Raw genomic sequence first — 23,644 nt, 5'->3', positions numbered from 1 at the left:
ATTTCAATTGCTTCTCGAACTACCTGTTTTATGCCTAGGTCATTGCTAATAAGGGCAGATTCATCAAAAATTATTTTGTGGCTAGGATTTTCAAATACATGGCTGCCTAAAGCAGAATCAAATGAAGCAGTAGCAATATTAAAATTTAGAGATATGATAATATTATCTTGATGCTGCTGCATACGTTTCTCTAAATTCTGGTGAGTTCTACCTATATAGTATTTGCCCCAATCGCACGGTAATTGATAGACCCCTCTTTGGCGAGTCACTGGGGTTTTATCTTTACCAGAATTTAGGAAATTTATGATTTTGAAATTATTGGTAAATACTACATACAGATTATTTTGTGCGTAAACTATTTTAAGATTTGTAGATGTAAGGGAGGTAAATTATGTTTGAGGGTTCGTCGGGAATCTCACATGGTAAACTATCATTGATTTTACGGGAGTGTCTTTTGAGTCCACGGTTAATTACACTGTTAGCAAACAAAATAGGATACCCAATTCCGAAGAGTATGTGCCTGATAAAGTTTGGTTCTGCTGTGATGTGGGAATCAGAACAAACGTTTAGGGCACGATCGACGAGAGAGATTACGACAGCTCTTTTAACTTGTGGGGGGTGGTTTGATTTAAAATACAAGTATACATTGTTTTAAGTTTGTTTTCTGTAAATAGTAAAATTGAGTTTATCTAAGCTACGAATAATTAACACATCTGGGAATGAGATTTTATTTGCGATTTCGATTTCTGAAGTAAACTGTAAATTTATATCGTATGTATTAAGGCGATCTAAAAAACCCATTCAGTTCATTTTCCCCATAATTCCAGAGTGAAATTACGTCATCCTTGTAATGTCCCCAAAAGATATGTTTCAAGAAATGCGAATCCAACGCCCAATTTTCAATATGTTCCATATTAAGTGGTTTACCGATGGGCGCGCCCCTTTCCGAGTTACCGCTACTGGCGAACATTTATGTGGAACATATTGAAAATTGGGCGTTAGATTCGTATTTCTTGAAACATATCTTTTGAGGACGTTACATGGATGACGTAATTAAAAGTTATTAAAAAGATAAAAGTCATTAAAATGCATTTATATGACCAAACAGGCAATTACAACGAAAATTAATATAAAAAAATGTTTTTAAATAAAATACTGGATTAAGATACGTGTGTATTCAAGTATGCCTGTAGGATTGGTTGTCAGGATGGCTTCAGTCATGGAGGAGACCAAAAATTTTGCAGATCTTCAATTCAGATGAAAGCCCTTGGCTATCCACCCAAAATTCTACAAGTTAAACTATTATTAATAAAATGTATTAAACGAAACTAGCCTACTGTTCGAAAATTTTAACTGAGAAAACTTCCGAAATGTTCCTAATTTTAACGAACAATAATACTATGTCAATAGAAAACGAAAAAAAAAGAGCCAAATTAAAACCTAAAACGAACAGAAATAAAGTCCCATAATAATTCAAACTTAAAACTAACGGAAACTAAAATAAATAATCATATTTAACATAAAGATAACGGATACTGCGATAAATGAATAAATAGATCCTAAAAAAAACAGAAACCACAATTAATAATAGAATCAAACTTAGAACAAACAGAAATCACCTCAAACAGGAGAAGGACTACGACCCCCTAAACGTTCGAAAGGCCAGAGCGTCAGTGCGATTTACTGAAAACTAACATATTTTAAACGTTTTCTCTTTTATAATCATAACAACTTTTTCTTAATTTTGACCAGTAAAAACCAACCTGTCCAAAATTCATATCGATTTTGATCAAATGAAAATGACACTCGAGCTGTTTATAAGGTTTGAGAGGGAGGGAGGGGCTGTAGCATAAATCTTATTACAAACTTGACCATTAACATATTATAGTCTAGTTTTTCGTTGTATCCCTATTGATGTTATGACAAATAAAAAAATACACTGCTCGAAATAAAAACAGTTTTCAGTAAAGCATAAGCGTCGCTCTCGCCTTTAGCAGGTTTAGGGAAGGGTGGCATACTCCTGTTTGTGGTGATTTTTCTTCGTTTTAGGTGTGATTGTATTATTCATTTTAGTTTCTATTGGTTTTAGGAGATATTTATTCATCTATAACAGTCTGTGTTAACTTTATTTGAGAAAGGATTATTTATTCTAATTTCTGCTCATTGTAGGCTTCATCTATTCACTCATTTTAGGTTTCTTTTATATGCCTCCTTAATTTTCTTTGAAAAACTTCTTCTCTTAGAAACGTTTTTTTAAATGAATTAAAAGAAAAAGACTTACTTTTTAAGTCTGTTAAGCCTCTCTTCTTCCACTCCGATGTATTTATTTAATTGTTGTATCAGTTCAGATTCTGTTTCTATTAACGGCTCCATATCAACTATGGCTGTAAATACTTCAGCTTTAGCATAGTTCATAAATATTCTTAACACTGAGTACAGAGCAACCCACAACATTTTGTTCTTCCTTTTGACGAGGGTAGCGAGACAGTCAAGATTGCTATTTTCTAAAAATAAAAGAAAAGACAAATAATTAACGCTATAAGTACTAATAAATTCTTAAGGGACCGATTAAGGTACTTCCGGATTATATGGTACACACTCGAGAAGTGAAGTTTGGTCAATACTAATGAAATAAAACAAAACATAATGAAAATACAATACTTTAGCAACAAAATTATGAAAACTACGACAAAGAATTATGGTAGGGGGGCCGCACAGAACGTATTATGTTAAATACCTAACCTAATCTAACCAAAATACCAACTAAATATTTAATTAAAATATAGCTACAATGTAATTTTCCACCGAGCCGATGCTGACTGTCTGGTAAAAAGGCCGGTTATTGTCTCGTCTTCGTGATCCAAACTCTCGATTGTGTACCATAGAATACGGAAGTACCCCGATTAAGTTTAATGTTGTTCCTGAATATTAAAAAGCGTAGCGTTCATTTTTGTCACCACGGTCGTCGCAGGCACAACACCAACAAATATAGATAAAGGGTTGTTCAGTCTGGTTTTCCAGCTGCATTGAATGGTATAAAAAAAATCAATAATCAAATTTTAGCATAAAAATACCAAAAATAAATCTTCCGCTGTATGTCTAACTCTAAGAAATGAGTGCGTGGGTACATGTTGCATAAAATTCATAGTTTTCACTAAAATATAGTTAAGGGACTTTCCAAAGACATTTTTCAAGCTACGTCAAACGGTGTACACCTAAAAAATAGTTTCAAATTCCATTACAAAGATACCATCACAAGAATCCTTTTATGCTTAATTCTAAGATATGCGTGTACGAATGCATTGTTGCTAAATCCAGAACTAAGAGAATAGCACTGAAATCAGGGTGTTTCCACAAAAAAGTCATTATTATTTTACGCGAGAACCACAATACAAATATAGCATCAAATATTTAAAAAAACAGTCAATATTTTTTTCTTTTTTATTAGAGTCCCTAATAGCTAAGGATACTTAAATCCAAACCAATATTAATCCGTTCCCTTAAAAACAAGCTCAATAAAATTAAGAATATTAATGAAAAAACAATAGAAGCAAAACCAAAATCGAATACGAGTTTTAAGAGCAGAAAAAAAGAAATATATAAATGCCATATGATGGCATTGTAACAAAGATGTTAGCTTCTGGTAGCCAAAATTGGTCCAAATAGCCTATCCCTCAGACAAATTGTTGCATGCGCTTTTTGATAGCTTGGAAGTTCATAAAAATTTGGGAATCCACATCTATTAGTGGCATAACGAATACTACAAATTTGTACTGAAGTTTCAAGTACTAAGCACCTGATCATACATGTACTTTAGCAATACTTGTTTTAAGTGCATGACTTGTACTTAAGAAGTACTTAATGTGTTTTCTTTTACTGGATTATTAGTTAAATCTATAACCTATTAAAAACATTTAATGCTACAAGACTGAAACATTAACATAATGAATTTGCTCAAGCGTGCTATTAAGAAGTTAGGATCTTTGAAAGACAATTTATATTGCTACTATATTACAGCCTAACCTGTGACAGCCGCAAATTTGAAGTGAGTGAAACTTTTTCTAACACTAGAACAATTAGAATAGGATAAAAAGTATCTTGAACATTTATCAAGGATGGAAAAGCTTTTGGTGTGCATTCAATGCTGGTTCTAGCCATGGGCAGAATGGGCAGCTGCACCTCTCCCAGTTTTAAAGGTTGGCTGACTATTACACAAAATATAAGCAGGCGCGTAACCAGCTTAGAAGTCTCTCCAGAAATATCACCGAGAAGTATGAGGAATCAGTGGCAGCTGCAACAAAAACTAACCCTAAGAAATTTTGGAGGTATGTGTCATCGGGTAAGCCTGGAAGGCATTCTGTCACTCAACTTGTACAAGATGGATCTAAAATCTGCGACCCAAGGGAGATAGCTAATGCATTAAATAAGCAGTTTATTTCAGTATTCACAGTTGCAGATAATGCCCCACTTCCAGACCCCCCACAGTACGAAATTCAAAAAAATATGCCGCCCATTAATATTACTAAAGTAGATGTAGAGACTCGACTAAAGAAGATTAACCCAAATAAATTAACAGGACCTGACGGAGTGCCCCCTCGGCTCTTAAAGGAGACGTATGCAGTACTATCACATCCTCTCACCCTACTATTCCAAAAGTCCCTAAATACTAAATCTATTCCACAAGACTGGAAGGAAGCTTACATTACACCTGTTCATAAAGGAAGCAGCACAGATGAAGCCAGCAACTATCGACCAATTAGTCTCACCTCGGGAGTGGGAAAACTTCTTGAAGGCATAGTTAATTCAGCCATTATTGAACACCTAAATGCGAACAAGCTACTATCTCCTAGCCAGCATGGCTTCCGCCCCAGTCGATCAGTTGATACTAACCTCATTGATGCTTACGAGCATGTCACAGAACTTATGGACACGGGATCCCCAGTTGATATGATATTATTAGACTTAGCGAAAGCGTTTGATAAAGTATGTCATAGGAGGCTAAATTCTAAACTCCACGCAATAGGCCTCCACGATGAAGTCATAAATTGGACGATGCAATTTCTTACCAACAGGAAGCAGGTGATAAGAGTATTTGGGGATGGTGGATCAATTTTCTTCTCAGAATCAGCAGATGTAGAAAGCGGAGTACCCCAAGGCACGGTTTTGGGCCCAACTCTATTCAACATCTATATTAATGATGCATCTTCAATCATAAAGAATAAGATTTGCTTATATGCTGATGATTCCAAAATAATCGGTCCGATTTATGACCCCCAAAGTACCAAAGACATCCAAGCAGATCTCGACGCACTCTCAACGTGGGCAAAAACCTGGCGACTAGAATTTAATATCCAGAAATGCAAGGTCATACACTTTGGAGCAAACAACCCTCTCAGCCAGTATTTTATGGAATCCAATTGTGGTTCTAAACAGCCACTTACCACCAGTCACTGCGAAAAAGATCTGGGAGTCTTGGTTGATAACAAGCTCAAATTCAACTTACACACGCAGTCTGCAGTAGCCAAAGCCAACCAAACTCTTGGTATAATAAAGAGAACGTTCTGCAGTAGATCTCCAGCAGTGATTACTAAGCTCCTAAAGGGCCTGATCCGACCAAAATTAGAATTTGGGATGTCCTTTGCCACGCCAGTTAACAAGCTTGACCAATTGATTCTGGAATCGGTGCAGCGGAGAGCAACGAAATGCATAAGGGGCTTTCAAAATTTGCCATATTCTACCAGACTCCAGAGGCTCAAAATACCATCTCTCACATACCGACGTAAGCGAGGAGATGTATTGATGACATTCAAATTGATCTGCAATCACGATATCATCCCTGACTTATTCCAGTTAGATAGTTCGTCAAGAACAAGAGGGCACCCTCTAAAGCTCTACCGGAAACGCGCTAATACCAGGCTGCGAAACAAATTTTCTCCAACCGTGTGGTTGGCTTATGGAATTCCCTTAGCCAGATTGCAGTCATGTCCCCTAATACTGAAGCCTTCAAGTCAGCTGTTGACAGAGATTGGTGCAGCAAGCCATGGCACACAGTTTGGGATGCGCCCGATGAGCTGATCCACCATCATCATTGACCGGCGTCTACAGGATTCGTCCTTATCGCTGGCTAGTGCGATTTAAGGTAAGGTAAACATAAGCTATAACTTTTGAGAATAGTGCTTCAACCAATTCCAAATAGAAATATTCTCTTATATGACTTTAAATTCCAATTATTTCATATTTTTAGCTATACAACTCCCACTAAAGTAGCTACTTAATTGACTAAAAAATTATCTCAGTTGTAATTCCGTTTGTCAGTAAAGCATTATTTCCGTAGGAAGTTCGAGAAATTTCCAGCACTAATCTCGTAATTCACGAGGTACGAGGCTTTCTATTGTTTGCAGTTGGCAATACTCCCGGCGCTGATCTGTCAATTTTGTCTATCGCCCACAGTTTTATAGGGTTATAATCATTTAGGCTGCGAATTTCATATGTCAAGTTACTGATGCAATTTCATTCAGTGATCCTTCATAAGTGCAATGGCAAAGTGTGTTGTCAATCAGTGGAACATTTTTGGAAGTACCAACAACAGAAAAGCAATAAGTACTCTCAATAAAGTAGCACTTTTTTGTGCACGGAAATCGGTATAGGACATAGAGAAACTGTAAATGATAAATTTGAAAGTAGAAATAGAAAAAAAAATATAGAACTTGTTGAGTTGCTGAAAGTGGTTTCTAACGACGCTAAGTTAGTTTTTGGTAATCTTCCAAAAATTTCTACTTATGTGTCTAAGATAATTTAAGATGAGTTTCTGCACATTTCTAAACGAATAGTTTTGAAAAAGATTGCTGATTAGGTCAATGAAGATAATGATGGGTTTTTCACTTCAATTGTTGATGAGTCCAGATATATTGGTATAAAGGAACAAATGGCTATTTGCATCAGATATACAAACAAACAAAAAATTATTTGAATGGTTTTTGGGATTCTTTTAGCTTTCTGAGCCAACTCCAAAAGCTCTGCGCAAAATATTAAGCTTTTTGGAAGAGAATGGTTTGAACACAACGAAACGAATTGGCCAGGCTTAAGATGATGCATCTGCAATGAGAGGACATTTGGGAGGAATAAATGTTCTGGTTTGAGAAGTGGCTGAAAATCCATGTGCTTGTGTACAGTGTTAGAAACATCGCCTGAATTTAGTTTTAGTAGACAGCCAAAAATGTAAAAATAGTTGATGGCACTCTACGATTGCTTGAAGCTATTTGTTCTTTCCAGTCAGCATCTACTCTCAGACACCAAAAATTTGAAGATGTTCAAGAAAAGGAAGATCACAAAAGAAGAATATACGGAATGCCACAGCAGAGCAATACTCGATGGGTCTGCAAATACAAAGATGTTATGTAGCCTAATTATAATATAACTTTTTGTTTGTAATTTCAGCGATAAAGGAATTCATGAGATCTGCAAATAAAATAGAAACTGCTACCACAAAAGGATTTCTGCTACAACTCAAACAGTTGGATGTTATCTTCACCCTTTAGTTTTTAGGAGAGATTTTAGAACACTCGGATACAACATCAATAACGTTGGAGAAGGATGGCTTATTTATGGGTTCAGCAATTAAAGTAATCGACAGTTTGAAAAAAATGCTGCAAATTAAAAGATCAGAGCTTTTCTTCAGTGAATGCTGGTCAATAACTTGTTGTTTGGAAAAAAAAGTTGGAGCACCACTACCATGTAATGACAAAGCTTCAAACGTAAATTTTAAGCATATACAACAAGTATCCTCCAAGTATTGTGAATCAGTTCTTATGTCAACAGCAGCTGAGAGAACAGTCTTCCACAAAAATCTTTAAACAAACAAATGTTGTTTGAAGTTGTAGATAGAATAATATCTGAACTTGAACGGAAGTTTACCAACGATTCATCTGTTTCTGATGTATTCAAAGTATTGAACCCAACAAGGAATGAGTTTATGTTTGTAGATGCTGTAATCAGTTTTCCAGGTCACTAGAACATATTTAAAGAGCAAACCAATTTAAAGTACAAAGTAGAACTAGCAAAAGAAGTTTTTTTTTTTACCAATTTCAAGGAAATATAAAGGAATTCTACTTCACTTTGCTTGAACAAAAACTTTTGTGTCACAAATTATGTGATACAAAGATTGGGTAAATTCTGTTCACTCCCCCTGTAACCAACATTGTGGCTGAGAGAAAAAAAATAGCTTACAATAACCTCTCAAGTTAGCAAAAAGGTGCTAACAAAACTAGCAAGTAATTTGAAACACTCTTAGATACTGCTTGAGAGGGGGCACGGGTGAATATTTGAACCCACAATGGTTTTTCTAGTACCTGGATTGGGCTACAGATCTAATCCTTAGTTTCATGTATGTAGCAAAGCAATTTTTATAGTTCAAGAAACACTGCTCAACACTATTACTTCTCTTCAGAAGGAGACACTATAAAATTCTGAAACTACTTTAAACAATTATAAAACACTTACTTGGATATTATTCCAAAAAGCACTTAACTATACTTTACCCCTGTCCCCCCTAATGTGCAAATATAAGCCCAATTTGTATAGGTCTATTTTCTGCGGATTTTCTTGTTGATTGAGGTCATCAACAATGATTGTTTGTCATTAAGTTTATTTGAAGATCTTTGTTGACTACAACATACATCAGGAAATCTATGAGGAATATACAGATTGGGCTATAGATTTGTAAATTGGGGGGGGGGGTAGGGATAAAGTGCTCTTAGTAATAATATAAGGTTTTTTTGTTAAAGATGAGGAAGCAATCCAAAGATTAAAAACCAGAGCCACCTCGTGGTGCAAGTGACAATATAGCAATTACTTGTTGACTAAAGTTGTACCAATGGGCAGACAATTTTAGAAAGCATGTGTATAAAAATTACAATAAGGTCAGGCAAGATTTAGCAAACCAATATTGGTCCTTTGTTGAAAAAAAATATAGAGGAACTTGGTTTGATATGAAAAGAGTGTTCATACAGACCACAGCAAAACAGACAAAAACCACTTGGAAACAAAGACCAAAAGTGCTCCTTTACATAACATAAGAAATCAGGCCAGCAACCCAAACGAAAAAACAGCTCTGGAGAAGGTACAAGGATGTTCCAACACAGACAAAATATGATCATTTTTAACCAATGCAAAATAAAGTCTTGTATTTTACCAGAGAATTTACAAGCAAGTATGAGGAGTCATTAGCATCAGCATCAAAAACCAATCCAAAGAGGTTTCAGAAATATGCCTCAATTCAAAATCCCAGTAGACATTTGGTAACAGAAATCTCAGTTAATGGTAACACTACAGCCAATCCTGGAGATATAGCTGAAGCTCTGAACAAGCAGTTCAAGTCAGTTATCACACCTCCAGATGACACTCCCTTGCCAGAAATGATGGAGTACAACATTGGGAAGCCAGCATAAATTATCACCCTTGAACCTCTGGATGTAGAACTGAAACTCAGAAGATTGAATCCAAATAAGTATGTTGGCCCTGGTGGAGTTCACCCTTGGACCTTCAAAGAGGCTCATTTTGAGCTTGCCCTTCCCTTGAGAAAACTATTCCAAAGTCTCTGGGTACCAAACAAGTTCCTCAAGATTGGCAAAATCCAAATATTGTGCTTGTCCACGAGGATAGAAGTAGGAATATTGTCACCAATTACCAAATCATTAGCATCACTTCAACAGTAAAATTCTTGAAGGAATTCAGATTTGGATACTTGGTTTAGAAAAGCTGGAGTACAGTATTGAGAAGCCAATGCAAAATATCTCCATTGAACTTATAGATATAGAACTACAGTTTAGAAGGTTGAATCCAAACACGTCTGTTGGCCTTGATGGGGCTCACCATTGGACCTTCAAAGAGGCCTATTTGGAGCTTGCCATTCCCTTGAAAAAAAAACTGTTCCAAAAGTATCTGGATACCAAACAAGTTCCTGAAGATTGGCAAAATGTGAATATTACGCCTGTCCACAAGGGTGGAAGCAGGAATAATAAGACCAATTACCAGCCTGTTAGCATCACTTCAGCAGTTAGTAAAATTCTTAAAGGAATTATGAAACATTTAATTTGCAACAAACTCCTCACAGGCAGCCAGCATGGCTTCAGATCTGGATGCTCGATTGAGACATATATTATAGGTGCTTATGACTATGTCATTGAGTTTTTAGGTTGTGGTACTCCAGTTGACATGATCCTTTTAGGTTTTGCCAAAGCATTTGACAAAGTCTGTCATTGCCACCTGAGGACAAAATTAAAAGCTACTACCAACCACTTGGAGGTTGTACAATGGGTCATGCAGTTCCTCATAGGAAGAAAGCAGAGAGCTAAGGTATTTGGGGACAATGGGGAAGAATTCTTCTCAAAAGTTGAAAGTGGCATGCCTCAGGGAACAATCTTGGGTCAAACATTGTTCAATATTTGTTATTAATGATGCTCCAAAAGCTGTAAAAAGTAAGATATGAGACTTTGTGCTGATGATTCAAAGCTCATTGGGTCTGCAGAACTGTCAGTTGCAAGATCTTCCATACAGGTAGACCTAAATTTGATTTCACTTTGGGTATGCAAGTGGAAGCTTGAATTTAACATTCAAAAGTGCAAGATGGTGAACTTTGGGAGAAAGAATGTAAGGTGACAGTACCATATGAGTGGAGGGGATAGCTTCAGACAATTGATTGACTCTTCAGCAGCTGGGAGAGACTTGGGAATTGTTGTTGACAAGGAATTGAAATTCCTCAAACAGCAGTTGTCAAAGCATCTCAAACCCTTGGCATAATCAAGCATACAGTATGCAGTAGATCATCCAAGGTTATGATCAAACTGTAAAAGGATCTTAGGCAACTATTGCTAAAATTTGGGATGTGGGTTAGGCTACAACTCCCCTGAACAAGGGTGACCACCAGAAAATAAAATCTGACCAACGATGGGCAACAAAAGCTGTTGGTGGATGCAAGAATGATAACTACCCATCTCATTTGAATAAACCACAGCTCTGAACACTCATGTACATACATTGAAGAGATGATGTCATAATGATGTATAAGCTTTTGAATGTTGACTCCTCCTGTTCAAAGCCCTTTCAATTTGATGAATTCTCTAGGCCTAGGGGACATACCAAGAACTTGTCCCAAAAAAGGGCAGATACCACAGTCTGTAACCACTACTCCTCCAATAGGGTCACCAGACCTCAGTTTGCCCCCCCCCCCCCAGTGGAACTTGATTTCTTCCAAAATCTGGTAAAAACTAAGATAAATCTGCATAATTCAAGCATCAACAAAAACAGATCAGTTTTTTTTTAGTTTATATTTATCTTTATAGTACTAAATAAAACCTTTATGGTACCAAATGGCTTATTTTTTAATTTTTCTTATCATTTTTTAGTTTTTCTTATTGGATCTTCAATAATTTGGAGAAAAGGATTATTATATATCCCATGCCCCTTCACTATCCAGATATGCATCCCTCTTTCCCTCCCCCCATAAAATGCTGGAGATTTGCCCCTGCACTGCTCTAGTAGCCTATCCCATTATGGCTTAAAATCCTACTTAAATTTTTAGTGTTGTTTTCTAAAACCTAGAATCAAAGAAAAGTAGAAACTAAACCAAAATTAGACCTATAGCAAGATATACCATAGCCTAGGGTGTTTTTTTTCACAAGGTTGAAACAGGTCTGGTAAACTTTCTGATTGGCCTAACTCACTAATTAGATAGCCTACCTAAGAAATAGACACCTTTAGAATTACAGTTTTATCCTGAACCTAAATATAACATTCATTACCATCAGAAATGAACTTTATCCCACACACCCCCCCCCCCCAAATGCCCAAATACATAGGCTAGGCCTACCCTGAATTGTACATAGGCTATCCAATTAATTTTCTGTTATTTTGACAAACTACTTAATTAATTTGTAGAAAAGAGTGGCTTATGGAGGATTCAGTGCATAGATACAATTCAGGATAGACTATATATTTAAAAGTACGGGGGTGGAGGGTAGACTAGTAAAGTTCAAAGCCTCTCATCTCAATTCCATACCTAAACCACTAGCCTAGCCTACAATTGGACCCATGATCAATAGAAATGCTTGAACACATCTTCAGAGGCCTTGGTTTCGTTTGTTGACCATGTTAATCGACTATCATTGGTACAATATAGGCTACATCAAAGACAATTTTTGGAGAAAAACTAGTCTAGCCTATCGCCACCACAATTATTGTTTTTAATTTTACTTACAGTAATCACTTAGACTATAGAACACACAAGTGCAGAAAATAAAATTAAAGTATCCAATACAACATGTCAGATCCTTCACAGGCAGAAGTTCTAATCAAACTAGCTGGAATATTTGAATGACTTTACCATATTGCAATGACACATGGCCTACGTGAATTACGGTTCGAACCTTTGCCAAAAAGTTGATAGGAATGCGATTTTTTAAATGGAATGAAGTGCAAACAATTATTAAAGAAAGGAATCATCATATTCTTTTGTATCATTAATGGGAACACTTTTGATGATACACTTTTTGTATCATAATGTATCATTCATTCACCTGGTTCTATTGCTTTCTTTAAAATATTAAATAAAAAAAAACAAGTTTTTTTTTTAAATGAAAGTAAGGAGAGACATTAAAACTTTAAACGAACAGAAATTATCCCGTATATGAAAGGGGCGGTCCCATCCTCAACGCCTCGCTCTTTACGCTAAAGTTCTTTATTGTTTTAAAAATAAAGTTGTAAGACAGAGTCAGACTTTAGCGTAAAGAGCGAGACGTTGAGGAGGGGACAACCACTTTCATATACGGAATAATATCTGTTCGTTTTAGTATTTAGTGACGTTCCTTACTTTCAGTTTAAAAAAAAACTAGTTTTTTTATTTAATTTCTGAACATTTAGGAGTTAATGCAGCTTTTATTTTGGCTCACCATACATGAGTAATTAAGACGTAATGTGAATATTAGTTTTACTTTTTTTTGGTTAAATGGCTTACTCTAAATTTTGTTCTGACGTAACTTACGAATTAACTTACGTAACGAACTTCTATATTCATATATTTTTATTACGTATATTAGGGGGCTTGCCCCATATTCAATACCTCGCTCTATACGCTAAAGTTCAGATTTTGTTCCAATTCTTTAAGAATGAACCGCTTAATCACAAAGACCGTTAATTAGAATAAATAGGTCTGATGAAAGCACAAAAAAAAACTTTAGCGTAAAGAGTGAGGTAATGACTAGGAGGCGAACCCGATCATATACGTAATAATTTCTGTTCGTTTTACATTTTGATGCTGCTCCTTACTTTCAGTTGAATTTTTTTTTATTATTATTTAATTTCTGATCGTTTTTTTTTAAATAATACTGAAAAATCCGGCGCCCCCTTCATAGCAATGTCCTTTGCCCAGGAAAACTTCCTCTATGGAAAGATACTCCCATGTAGCGTGGGAGGGGGCCTAATTGCCCTCCAGTTTTTGGTCCCTTAAAAAGGGCACTAGAACTTATAATTTTCGTCAGAATGAGCCCTTCCGCGATATTCTACGACCACTGGTTCGATACGATCACCCCTGGGGAAAAAAATAAATAAATAAACACCATCCGAAAATACAAAATTCCACATTTTTGCAGATAGGAGCTTGAAACTTCTATAGTAGGTTTCTCTCGTATGCTGAATTTGATGGTAGGATTTTCATTAAAGTTCTATGACTTTTATGGGGTGTTTCCTCCTTTTTTCAAGAATAAGGCAAATTTTCTCAGGTGCGTAACTTTTGACGAGTAAGACTAAACTTGATGAAACTTATATATTTGAATCAGCCTAAAAATTTGATTCATTTGATGTATCTGTTGGTATTTTTAGAGTTTCCAGTTTCTTTAGAGTTTTTTAGAGTTTCGCACTGCAAGATGGTATTGATGCCTCGCAGGGCGGTTTGGCAACCCAGGAAAAGGGAGCTGGTTTTGAGGTCCCGTGGGATGAGGTTGATGCCTCGCGGAATGGTTTTGTTGCACTGCGAGATGATTTGATGCCTCGCAGGGCGGTTTGGCTACCCATGGAAAGGGAGCTGGTTTTGAGGTCCCGTGGGATGAGGTTGATGCCTCGCGGGATGGTTTTAATGCATAGCGCTAATAGTCATGTAGAGATATCAACAGAAGTACTGCCATTTGTCGAACCACAAGTTAGTAGAGCAAAACCAAATAGGTCAAAACCGAGCCGTTCCGCAGCAATAATACCCCGAGGATTTTATTGGTAATAATGTCTTGACGTCATTGCAGCATGGTAGGCTAATCAAACTGCAATGGTTGACATATCTATTCCATTATTTATAAGTTTATGCAATTTCATTTATTTTTCGCTGGTATTTTCAGGATTAATTAGCCTTTCTCGGTCATTCCTTTGTTGGAGGCGAATGGAGTTCGTTCGGAATGATGCAGACCTTGTCTGCTGACAACGTGCCTCTGGATATGGGGTCATCCCTTAACTAAACACTCTGATCAGGGTTGCTGCAACCTCATGTGGTGGGTGGAGCCCACCCCGGGAATATCAGTATCTAGGTTAAACCTAGCTCTAATCAGATTCTAGGCCTAGGGTCGGTTGGGCTAGTGACCCTCCACCTGAAAATCAAGTGCTACGCAAAGTGACTACATAGCCTCGGATCCGGACCTCCTTTTAAGATCTCGACCTACGCGCGTCAACGGACATGCTGACGACGTCAGAAAAACTGACAGACTGAACCTTTTAGACCAAAGGGGGCTTCGAATAGCCACCTGGAATGTTTTGACCCTGAATTCACCTGCATCAAAGAACCTACTTTCTCAAGAACTTCGTAAGAATAAAGTGGCGATTGCTGGTCTCACAGAAACCCGTCTTACTGGAAGTGGAGAAGAGCGAATAGGCGATAATCACTCGTTAGTCTGGTCTGGAGGGAGCATGAGAAGAAATGGTGTTGGCCTCGCGCTAAACGGCCTTGCAAAAAAGGCCTTACTCTTGCACGAAGCTGTATCGGGCAGAATAATGAAGGCCCGCTTTGGGCACAAGCATGGCAAGATGACAATTTTTGTATGCTATGCCCCGACCAACGATTCTGACGACGTAATCAAGGAAGAGTTCTACTCTGCTCTGTCCAGATGTCTGTCAACAGTTTCCCCCACGATGTCACTGTTCTTCTCGGTGACTTCAATGCTACAGTGCGAGATGATATGGGTGTTTGGCGTGGCACAATTGGACCTGTATCCCCCGACCCACTGAACGACAACGGCCTTCGCCTACTCGAACTGTGCTGATCCCATGAACTTGTGATCGCAAACACCTACTTTCAACGTAAGACTATCCACCAGTACACGTGGTATAGTAACGATGGTCGCACAAAGAAGATGATTGACTACATCATTATTTCTAAACGCTGGAGATCATCGCTGAGGAACTGCAGAACTTACAGATCAGCAGAGCTCGGAAATGCAGATCACCGGCTTTTGTGTGCTGATGTCCAGCTTCGCCTCCATGCACAGCGATCGGACAGAAAACCAGTAGCAGCGGATATTGGGAAACTAAAGGAGCCAGATACTCGCCAGAAGTATAGTGTTGAGATATCAAATTGCTTTGAGCTCCTGGGCACACTCAACAACAGCGAAGACGCCTGGAAGTATTTTAAATCACAGACCAGCGAAGCAGCACAGCTGGTGCTCGGCAGGCGGAGTTTCCCGAATAAATCGTGGCTAACTGACGAACCACTGCAGGTCATAGAGCAAAGGCGGAGGGCAAGACTTCTTGGGGACATGGCCACCTATCGAAGGCTCAATGGAGTGTGGAACAGACTTATTCACCGAGACCAAACTCAGTTTGTTGCAAGGAAAGCCGATGAAATCGAACTAGCAGCAAAAAAGAAAGACATGGGTAACCTGTTCAAGCACCTCCGCAATCTCACAGAAAATAAAACACCAGCATTGGGACCCGTCCTATCCAGGGATGGGACACTTCTCTCTGATGAGGGTTCTTGTCTCGAGCGGTGGAAGGACCACTTCTGCTCACTCCTGAACAACACTAGCACGTCTATGCCTCCTACTGATAGTCCCAGCCAACCTGGCAGTCCAAGATACGAAACAGATGCTCCTCCAGACGAGCCTTTTAGCCCATCAGAAATTGGAAATGCAGTAAAAAGGCTCAAGAACAATAAAGCTGCCGGTATCTGTGGCCTGAGTGCGGAGCTGCTAATATATGCAGGTCCTGTTGTGCTCCTGTTTCTCCACACCCTGTTCTCTACAATGTGGCAAACCGAGATAATTCCCGAGGATTGGCGGAAGGATGTCATTATCCCTTTATGGAAGAGGAAAGGTTCTAGAAGCGACTGCTCGAACTACCGTGGAATAACCCTACTGTCTGTCCCAGGAAAACTTTTCTCAATGGTCCTGCTAGATCAATGTCGAAATATCATTCGTAAAATCCGGCGACCGGAGCAAGCTGGTTTCATGTCGGACCGTTCAACCATCGAGCAGATTTTTACGGTCCGACAAATCATAGAAAAAGCCACGGAGTTCCGACAAAAAGCTTTTTTTTACCTTCGTCGACGTCCGTACTGCGTTTGACTCAGTGGACTGAGAAGCTCTTTGGCGGATTCTAGAATCGACAGGCCTCCCTGAGAAATACTGCACACACTTCAAAGCTCTACACCATGGGACGGAGAACTGTGTTCAAGTGAACGGCCGCCACAGCCCGTTCTTCCAAATCACGACAGGAGTGCGTCAAGGATGTGCAGTTGCCCCAGAGCTCTTCAATGTCATCATAGACTACGTTATGACAAGGACTACTTCACGTCTCATCTTTAGACTCAAGTTTGGAGATCGTGTCATTACAGATGCTGATTTTGCCGATGACTTGGCCATTCTGGCGGACTCCATGGAGCAGTTGCTGGAAGCGCTTCGAATCCTACGAGAAGAGGCTGCCAAAGTAGGACTGCAGATAAACTGGACTAAAACGAAAATCATGGCCATTGATCCATCCTCTCCTGCTGCCAATCCTTCAGTTAGCCTGGATAGCACCACTAGCATCGAATTTGTCCAAAGGTTCACCTACCTGGGTTCCATAATTTCTTCAGATGGCTCGCTTCTCTCTGAACTACAAGCGAGAATATCCAAAGCGTCTTCTGCCATGGGCAGACTGAACCGTCACCTCTGGCGAAAACCGAACATCAGTCGCACAACGAAGCTGCGGATTTTCAACGCCCTCGTCGGCTCTGTGATGCTCTATGGAGCTGAGACGTGGCAAGCTTCAGCCGCAACCCTCAAGGCAATTGATGTCTTTCAGTCGAAGAGCCTGAGGAGGATCGAAGGTCTACGATGGTTCGACTTTGTCAGCAATGAGAAGCTGCTGCAGCTCACCAAGCAGTCTCGGTTTTCGACCCAAGCAGCCGAGCGAACACTACGATGGTTCGGACACCTACCTCGAATGCCTCCACACATACCTGCGAAAACGATCCATGACTTCGACCCTGTCAAAGCCGGTTGGAAGTGACCTCGCGGCCAACCGAAGAAACGATGGTCTGACAGCCTGTCCGAGTTCCTGGCGATGGCAAATATCAGGCTGAGCGATGTGCAAACGCTTGCCATGGACCGAAGAGGATGGAGGAGGCAGACGTCACTCTCTACGCCGAGCAGCGCTCGGCAGGAGACATAAGTAAAGTCAAAGTAAGTCATTCCTTTTGCCCTAATCCGAAGTTTATACATAATCCCAACTTTCCTTGTCCTCATCAAATTCAGGGGTATGGAGAACAAGTCTATTTTAAAGTATACAGAGAAAAATTAAGTGTTAAAATAACCAGTTTCCGACTACTGTTGTTAGTGTGGTTCGTTTATACTATGTAAGTTTTTACTTATGTAAGTATTGTGTAGTGTTTATATTATGTAATTATTTACTAGTTCATGCTGTAGAATGTTAGTAGGTGAGAAGTGAATAATTTGGGAAGGGAATGTTTTGAATTCAATTAAAGTTTGAGGGTTTAATGAGAAGAGGATACGCCAAATTTGGGAAGTTTAACTTAAAACAGGGGGGAGAATCTGTAAAGTATTTGGAACATAAATTCGAGAAGCCTTTTTCCGGATGTCTCATTTCCTAGAGATTTGGCCATTTATGTGTCAACGAGAGTGGTCCAGGGGGGGCTCTTGGGACTAAAGCTAGTCGCGGGAAAGGGTTCGTTCCCAGGCTTCCGTTCCAGGAAAGTTATACTCTTGGTACACTTCTAAAGGCAGTCTATCTTTCGCCTTCGTCGTAGTTAGTTGTTCTTGTGCTACCTTATTTTCTCTGTGTGTATTCGCACGTCATTTAATAAAGACCATGTACCAACGTTTATCGTCTATCTTTGGAATTTACGCAAACCATTACATCTGCCAATATAAAAGGCATACAAATAAAGAAGTAAACAGAGGTTTACACTATTGAGCCAGGTCGCTCCTTACTTACATTTCGTTACCACGGTTGAACTGGTTGAAAGACTGTATGGGACTGTATGAATAGCCGTTGTTATATTAAATTTGTAAAATAAAAAACATTTTTTTTTTCAACTAAAAGTAGTGAGCGACATTAATTGGAACAACAATTATTCCGTATATGAAGGGTTGCCCCCTCCTCAATACCTTGCTCTTTATGCTAAGGCTGTTAGTATTTTTAAAAAAGCTTCGTATTCTAATTAAACGACCCCTGTGTTTCAGTAGCCGTTATTAAAAAATTGGGACAAACAGTCAAACTTTAGCGTAAAGAGCAAGGTATCGAGGAGGGGGCAACCTTTGAATTTAGGGATACTTCCCCCCTATTTCAAAAATCAGGTAAATTTTCTCAGGCTCGTAACGTTTGATGGGTAGCACTAAACTTGATGAATCTTATTTATTTGGAATCAACATAACAAGCTTTTTTAAAAGCAATGATTCTTTTGATGTATCAACTGATATCAAAGTTCCGTTTTTTGGAGTTTCGGCTACTATTGAGCCGAGTCACTCCTTACTTACAGTTCGTTACTACAAACTGTTTCATACATGTACATATGCTGTACGCACTGCGAGCGACATAATATTTTTTTCTTTTTTGTAGACTATGGCGTTTTTTGCCTTAGTATGGCGTTTTTTGCAATAGTACATTTTCTGAATGATAAATTTCTAATAATCACAAGCAATAAATTGTTATTTATTATCATGATTATTTTAAATGTATAGTTTTATGATTAAGCAACAAAAATTAAAGCCTGAAACTGATAGCTAGAATGGCACAGTAGAAATTTTTCTAATGCTGAGTCCTTAAAACTTTTACAGGGAAGAAACTAAGATTTCCAAGAAATTTTAGTCAAGCTAATGTGATATTTTGTTCTAAATAATATCAATTTTATACTTTTTTTTATGAAAAAGGTTAGAGCACCAGGCTACTAAAAACTTCAGCCCTGATGTGCCACTAGTCATCCATTTACCTAGGTTTTCTCCCTACAGTTGCGTTATTTGAACTGAGTTTTAAAAGAATACAGTAGGGGATATATCTTCTTATGAGAAATACAACCGTCCCATGTTTCTGTGTTTCCTGTATTGGTTTTGTAAACAGTAGTAGCAAGTAGAATGCATCTATGGAATTTGGAAAATTATGTTCCTTCCTGTGCTATTTGGGTAGATTATGTTCCCGTGGTACCTTTCCAAGCAAAGTGATTAAACACGTTTTGAAACTACATACTATTTGCTTGATGCTCTACACCTTTTCAAAGAGAGTGAGTATCCTCTCACACCTGTTCCGTTTCTTTGAAGTATGTGCTGTCAGACTGGTTTCTGATTTTTTGGACAATTGCCTTAACTCGAGAGTAGTTTGTTATTAATGCGTCGCTGCTAATTAAAAAATTGGATGCTACACTCAGAATTGTTTGATTGACATATGCTGTTGAAACATTTTGTGTAAAAGCTAACTATATTTGCAAAAAGGGATAAGGGATTCGCAAATTGGACTGTACGAGCGATCTCATTTGAATAATAGGGACAAAAAGAGAGCTAGATAACATTTGCGAATTGGATCATATGAAGGTGGAGAAAAAAGGGTTAAAGCAATTTAAAGTTAAGGTAACCTTAGGGAGCATGTTAAATCGCAGCTTGTTTATTAGAACCTTGGAACAATATCAATCTATGGAAAGGATTAGCGGTTATAAAATGGTCTTATGACTTGACCTAGCCTTACTTCTTTAATGTGCTCTGTATAATACACAAGTGGTGTTTGAACAGTGTTGTCAATTTAAAATAGAGTTTAACGTTATAGTATACTAAAAAGTTGATACAAAGAGAGATCTAGATAACAAGAAAAGAATTTTAATAATGATATTCAGAACAAACCTTAGAAATCCTTGCAAATGAAGTAGTAAGGTGTATATCAGTACAAACCATCAAGGATCATAAGCACCAACGACCCTAACTACCAGAGACCTCAATTCCCCAAAGGTCCCCTATCCCCAAACTCAAAGGGCGCCCCCTCCCTCCAACTTTTTGGCCCCCTCCCCCCATTTGTTTTGAATTTTGCTTGAAGTTTTTTTTTAAACTTTTTTTTATTATTTTTTTTAACATATATTTTTTCAACTTTTTTTTACATGTCTTCGAATGAGATGAACCATACTTAAAACAAAAAAAAAATCACATTTAATATTTTCCAAACTCAAAATGAGAATGGTATAGACATGTTAGTCATGACCTTTACTATTAGAAAAATAATGTTTGTATTAGCACTTTTTTTTTATTGGACTAAAATTTTTTTTGGGACTTTTTCAACTATTCAACTTTTTTTTACGTATCTTGAAATTACATAAAATATGCTTACAGCTCTAACAATTGTACTCTATGCTTGCTCAGAGACACGATGCGGCTTTCCCACTGGCACTTTATGGCGGGTTATCGACACTATCTAGTTTATTGCATGTATTAAATCAGTATGTTGGTGGATATGCAAGATTGAGGATCTCCAGAGATGATTGCACTCAAAGAGGATGCCAACATAAAAATAATCGTTGATGATAGAGGACAACTCCTTGATACTGTTGCAGGTAACACATTACCTACTGATACATCCAATCGTCAGCTTTCGGGTATTAGCATTCAACGGAAGATCAAAAAAAAGAAAGGGTTACTCTTCTACTAATATCGTAAACCGTATCTTGTCAACTGGTCGGAAATGCTTCCCGTGCAATCGTTATGCTCTAATAGACAGCGAAATTGCCAGAAAGATAGTAAGGGCATTGGTAGAACATATAACCAAGGAAAATAAAAAAAACTCGATTAAAAAAAAAGTAATAGCAAATGTTACTGCCATTGATCAAACAGTCAATGAACCAAATAATACCAAAGACGAAAAGCATATTGAGCCTGTCGATGACACACCAGTAAAAATTGTGTATGACTCAAAATGGAATAATGATTATTCTACTGATAACGAACTAAGAGAAGACAATAACTGCAATATCAAGAGAGAACATGGTGAACTATTTTATGGAACGGATTCAAAATGTCCAAAGTTGATCATTGATATTAATAATGTATCATAATATTCTACATAGCATTATTTCATTAAAAATATATTATGCATTACATTGTTATTTGTTCATTATTTTTAGAGTAAGCTAGCATATAAAGCGTTTAGAATGTCTATTAAAACATCGGAGATGTAAGAAAAAAAATTTGCATACATCTATTGTCAGACACATGGGATAACATTGACAAAATCTAGGTATCAGAATGAATAAATTCTTTATTAACATCAGTTGTTGGATATGTCATTATGAAAAAATTGTAAATAAGGAAGTAACAAACTCTTTCTTGAATTCACCTCTTGGATACACAATACAGAAATTTAATTCGGGAAACTATAAAAAAAATGAACAAATTCTTTATAAGATTCTTTATCGATTGAATTCGCTTCCATCAACGTCCTTTGTCTGATACATCGAATAAAATTGACAAAATGTAAATATCAGAGTGAATAAATACTTTATCAACATCCTTTATCGGATATGTCGGATAAAATTGACAAAATCTAAGTATCAGAGTGATTAAAATCTAAGTATCAGAGTGATTAAATTCCATATCAACATCTCTTTCTCGGATACATGGGATAAAATTTACTAAATCTAAGTATCAGAGTGAATAAATGCTTTATCATCATCATTTGTCGGGTATATCAGATAAAATTTTCAAAATATAAGTATCATATTGATTATATTCTATATCAACATCAATTTCTCGAATAAATGGGATAAAATTGACAAAAGCTAAGCGTCAGAGTGAATAATTTTTTTTATTAACATCTTTTGTCAAATACAACGAACATAGCTAACAAAATTTAAGTATCAGAGTGAATAAATGCTATATAAGCATCCTTTGTTGGATATGTTGGATAAAATTGACAAAATCTAAGTGTCAGAGTGAATAGTTTTTTTTATCAACACCTTTTGTCGGATACATCAAATATAATTGACAAAATCTAAGTATCAGAGTGAATGATTGCATTATTAATATCATTTTTGGGTAGATCGGATAAAATTGACAAAATATAAGTATCAGATTGATTAAATTCTATATCACCATCCATTTCTCGAATACATGGGATAAAATTGACAAAAGCTAAGTGTCAGAGTGAATAATTTTTTTTTATCAACATCTTCTTTCAGAAACAACGAATATAATTGACAAAATCTTATTATCCGATTAATTAAGTTCTATATCAGCATCCTTTGTCGGATATGCTGGATAAAATTGACAAAAGCTAAGTGTCAGAGTGAATAAATTTTTTTATCACCATCTTTTGTCAAATACATCAAATATAATCGACAAAATCTAAGTATCAGAGTGATTAAAAGCTTTATCAGCATCCTTTGTCGGATATCTCGGATAAAATCTAAGTATCAGAGTGATTAAAGTCTATATCAACATCCCTTTCTAGGATACATTGGATAAAATTGACAAAATCTAAGTATAAGAATAATTAATTTTTTTCTATCATCATCTTTTTTCAGATACAACAAATATAATTGAGAAAATCTTAATATCGGATTGATTAAATTATGTATCAGTTCTTTGTTGGATATGCTGGGTAAAATTGACAAAATCTAAGTATCAGAGTGAAAAAATTTTTTTTATCAGCATCTTTTGTAAAATACATCAAATATAATTGACAAATTCTAAGTATCAGAGTGATTAAATGCTTTGTCAGCATCCTTTGCCAGATATCTTGGATAAAATATAAGTATCAGAGTGATTAAATTCTATATCAACATCCCTTTTCTCGGATACATGGGATAAAATTGACAAAATCTAAGTATCAGAGTGAATAAATGCTTTATCATCATCATTTGTCGGGTATATCAGATAAAATTGACAAAATATAAGTATCATATTGATTAAATTCTATATCAACATCCATTTCTCGAATACATGGGATAAAATTGACAAAAGCTAAGCGTCAGAGTGAATAATTTTCTTTTATTAACATCTTTTGTCAAATACAACGAATATAGCTAACAAAATCTAAGTATCAGAGTGAATAAATGCTATATCAGCATCCTTTGTTGGATATGTTGGATAAAACTGACAAAATCTAAGTGTCAGAGTGAATAAATTTTTTTATCAACACCTTTTGT

General features: G+C 37.0%; 1 protein-coding gene across 3 annotated transcripts in view; it reads right to left on the bottom strand.

Moving 5' to 3' along the window:
• Nucleotides 1-12,360, bottom strand: part of PH4alphaEFB (prolyl 4-hydroxylase subunit alpha-1) — a 157,228-nt gene extending 144,868 nt beyond the window's left edge. The window contains exons 1-2 of one of the 3 annotated variants that reach the window (XM_089104754.1): nt 12,254-12,360; nt 2,282-2,504 (exon numbers count right to left, since the gene is read on the bottom strand). In XM_089104754.1, coding sequence (XP_088960880.1) covers nt 2,282-2,454 — 173 coding nt within the window. In that variant the 5' untranslated portion in view covers nt 2,455-2,504; nt 12,254-12,360. Of the gene's footprint in view, nt 1-2,281; nt 2,505-11,866; nt 11,910-12,055; nt 12,074-12,253 lie in introns of those variants that run through there. The other 2 variants (XM_089104756.1, XM_089104755.1) reach the window with 2 other exon arrangements.
• Between the last annotated feature and the right edge of the window lie 11,284 nt (nt 12,361-23,644).

Source organism: Artemia sp. Qi Xiang Cuo, chromosome 19 (assembly GCF_049724085.1).
Source record: "Artemia sp. Qi Xiang Cuo chromosome 19, ASM4972408v1, whole genome shotgun sequence".
Lineage (NCBI taxonomy): Eukaryota > Metazoa > Arthropoda > Branchiopoda > Anostraca > Artemiidae > Artemia > Artemia sp. Qi Xiang Cuo.
The sequence above is the reverse complement of the archived record's forward strand: the minus strand, read 5'-3'. Positions and strand labels throughout refer to the sequence as shown.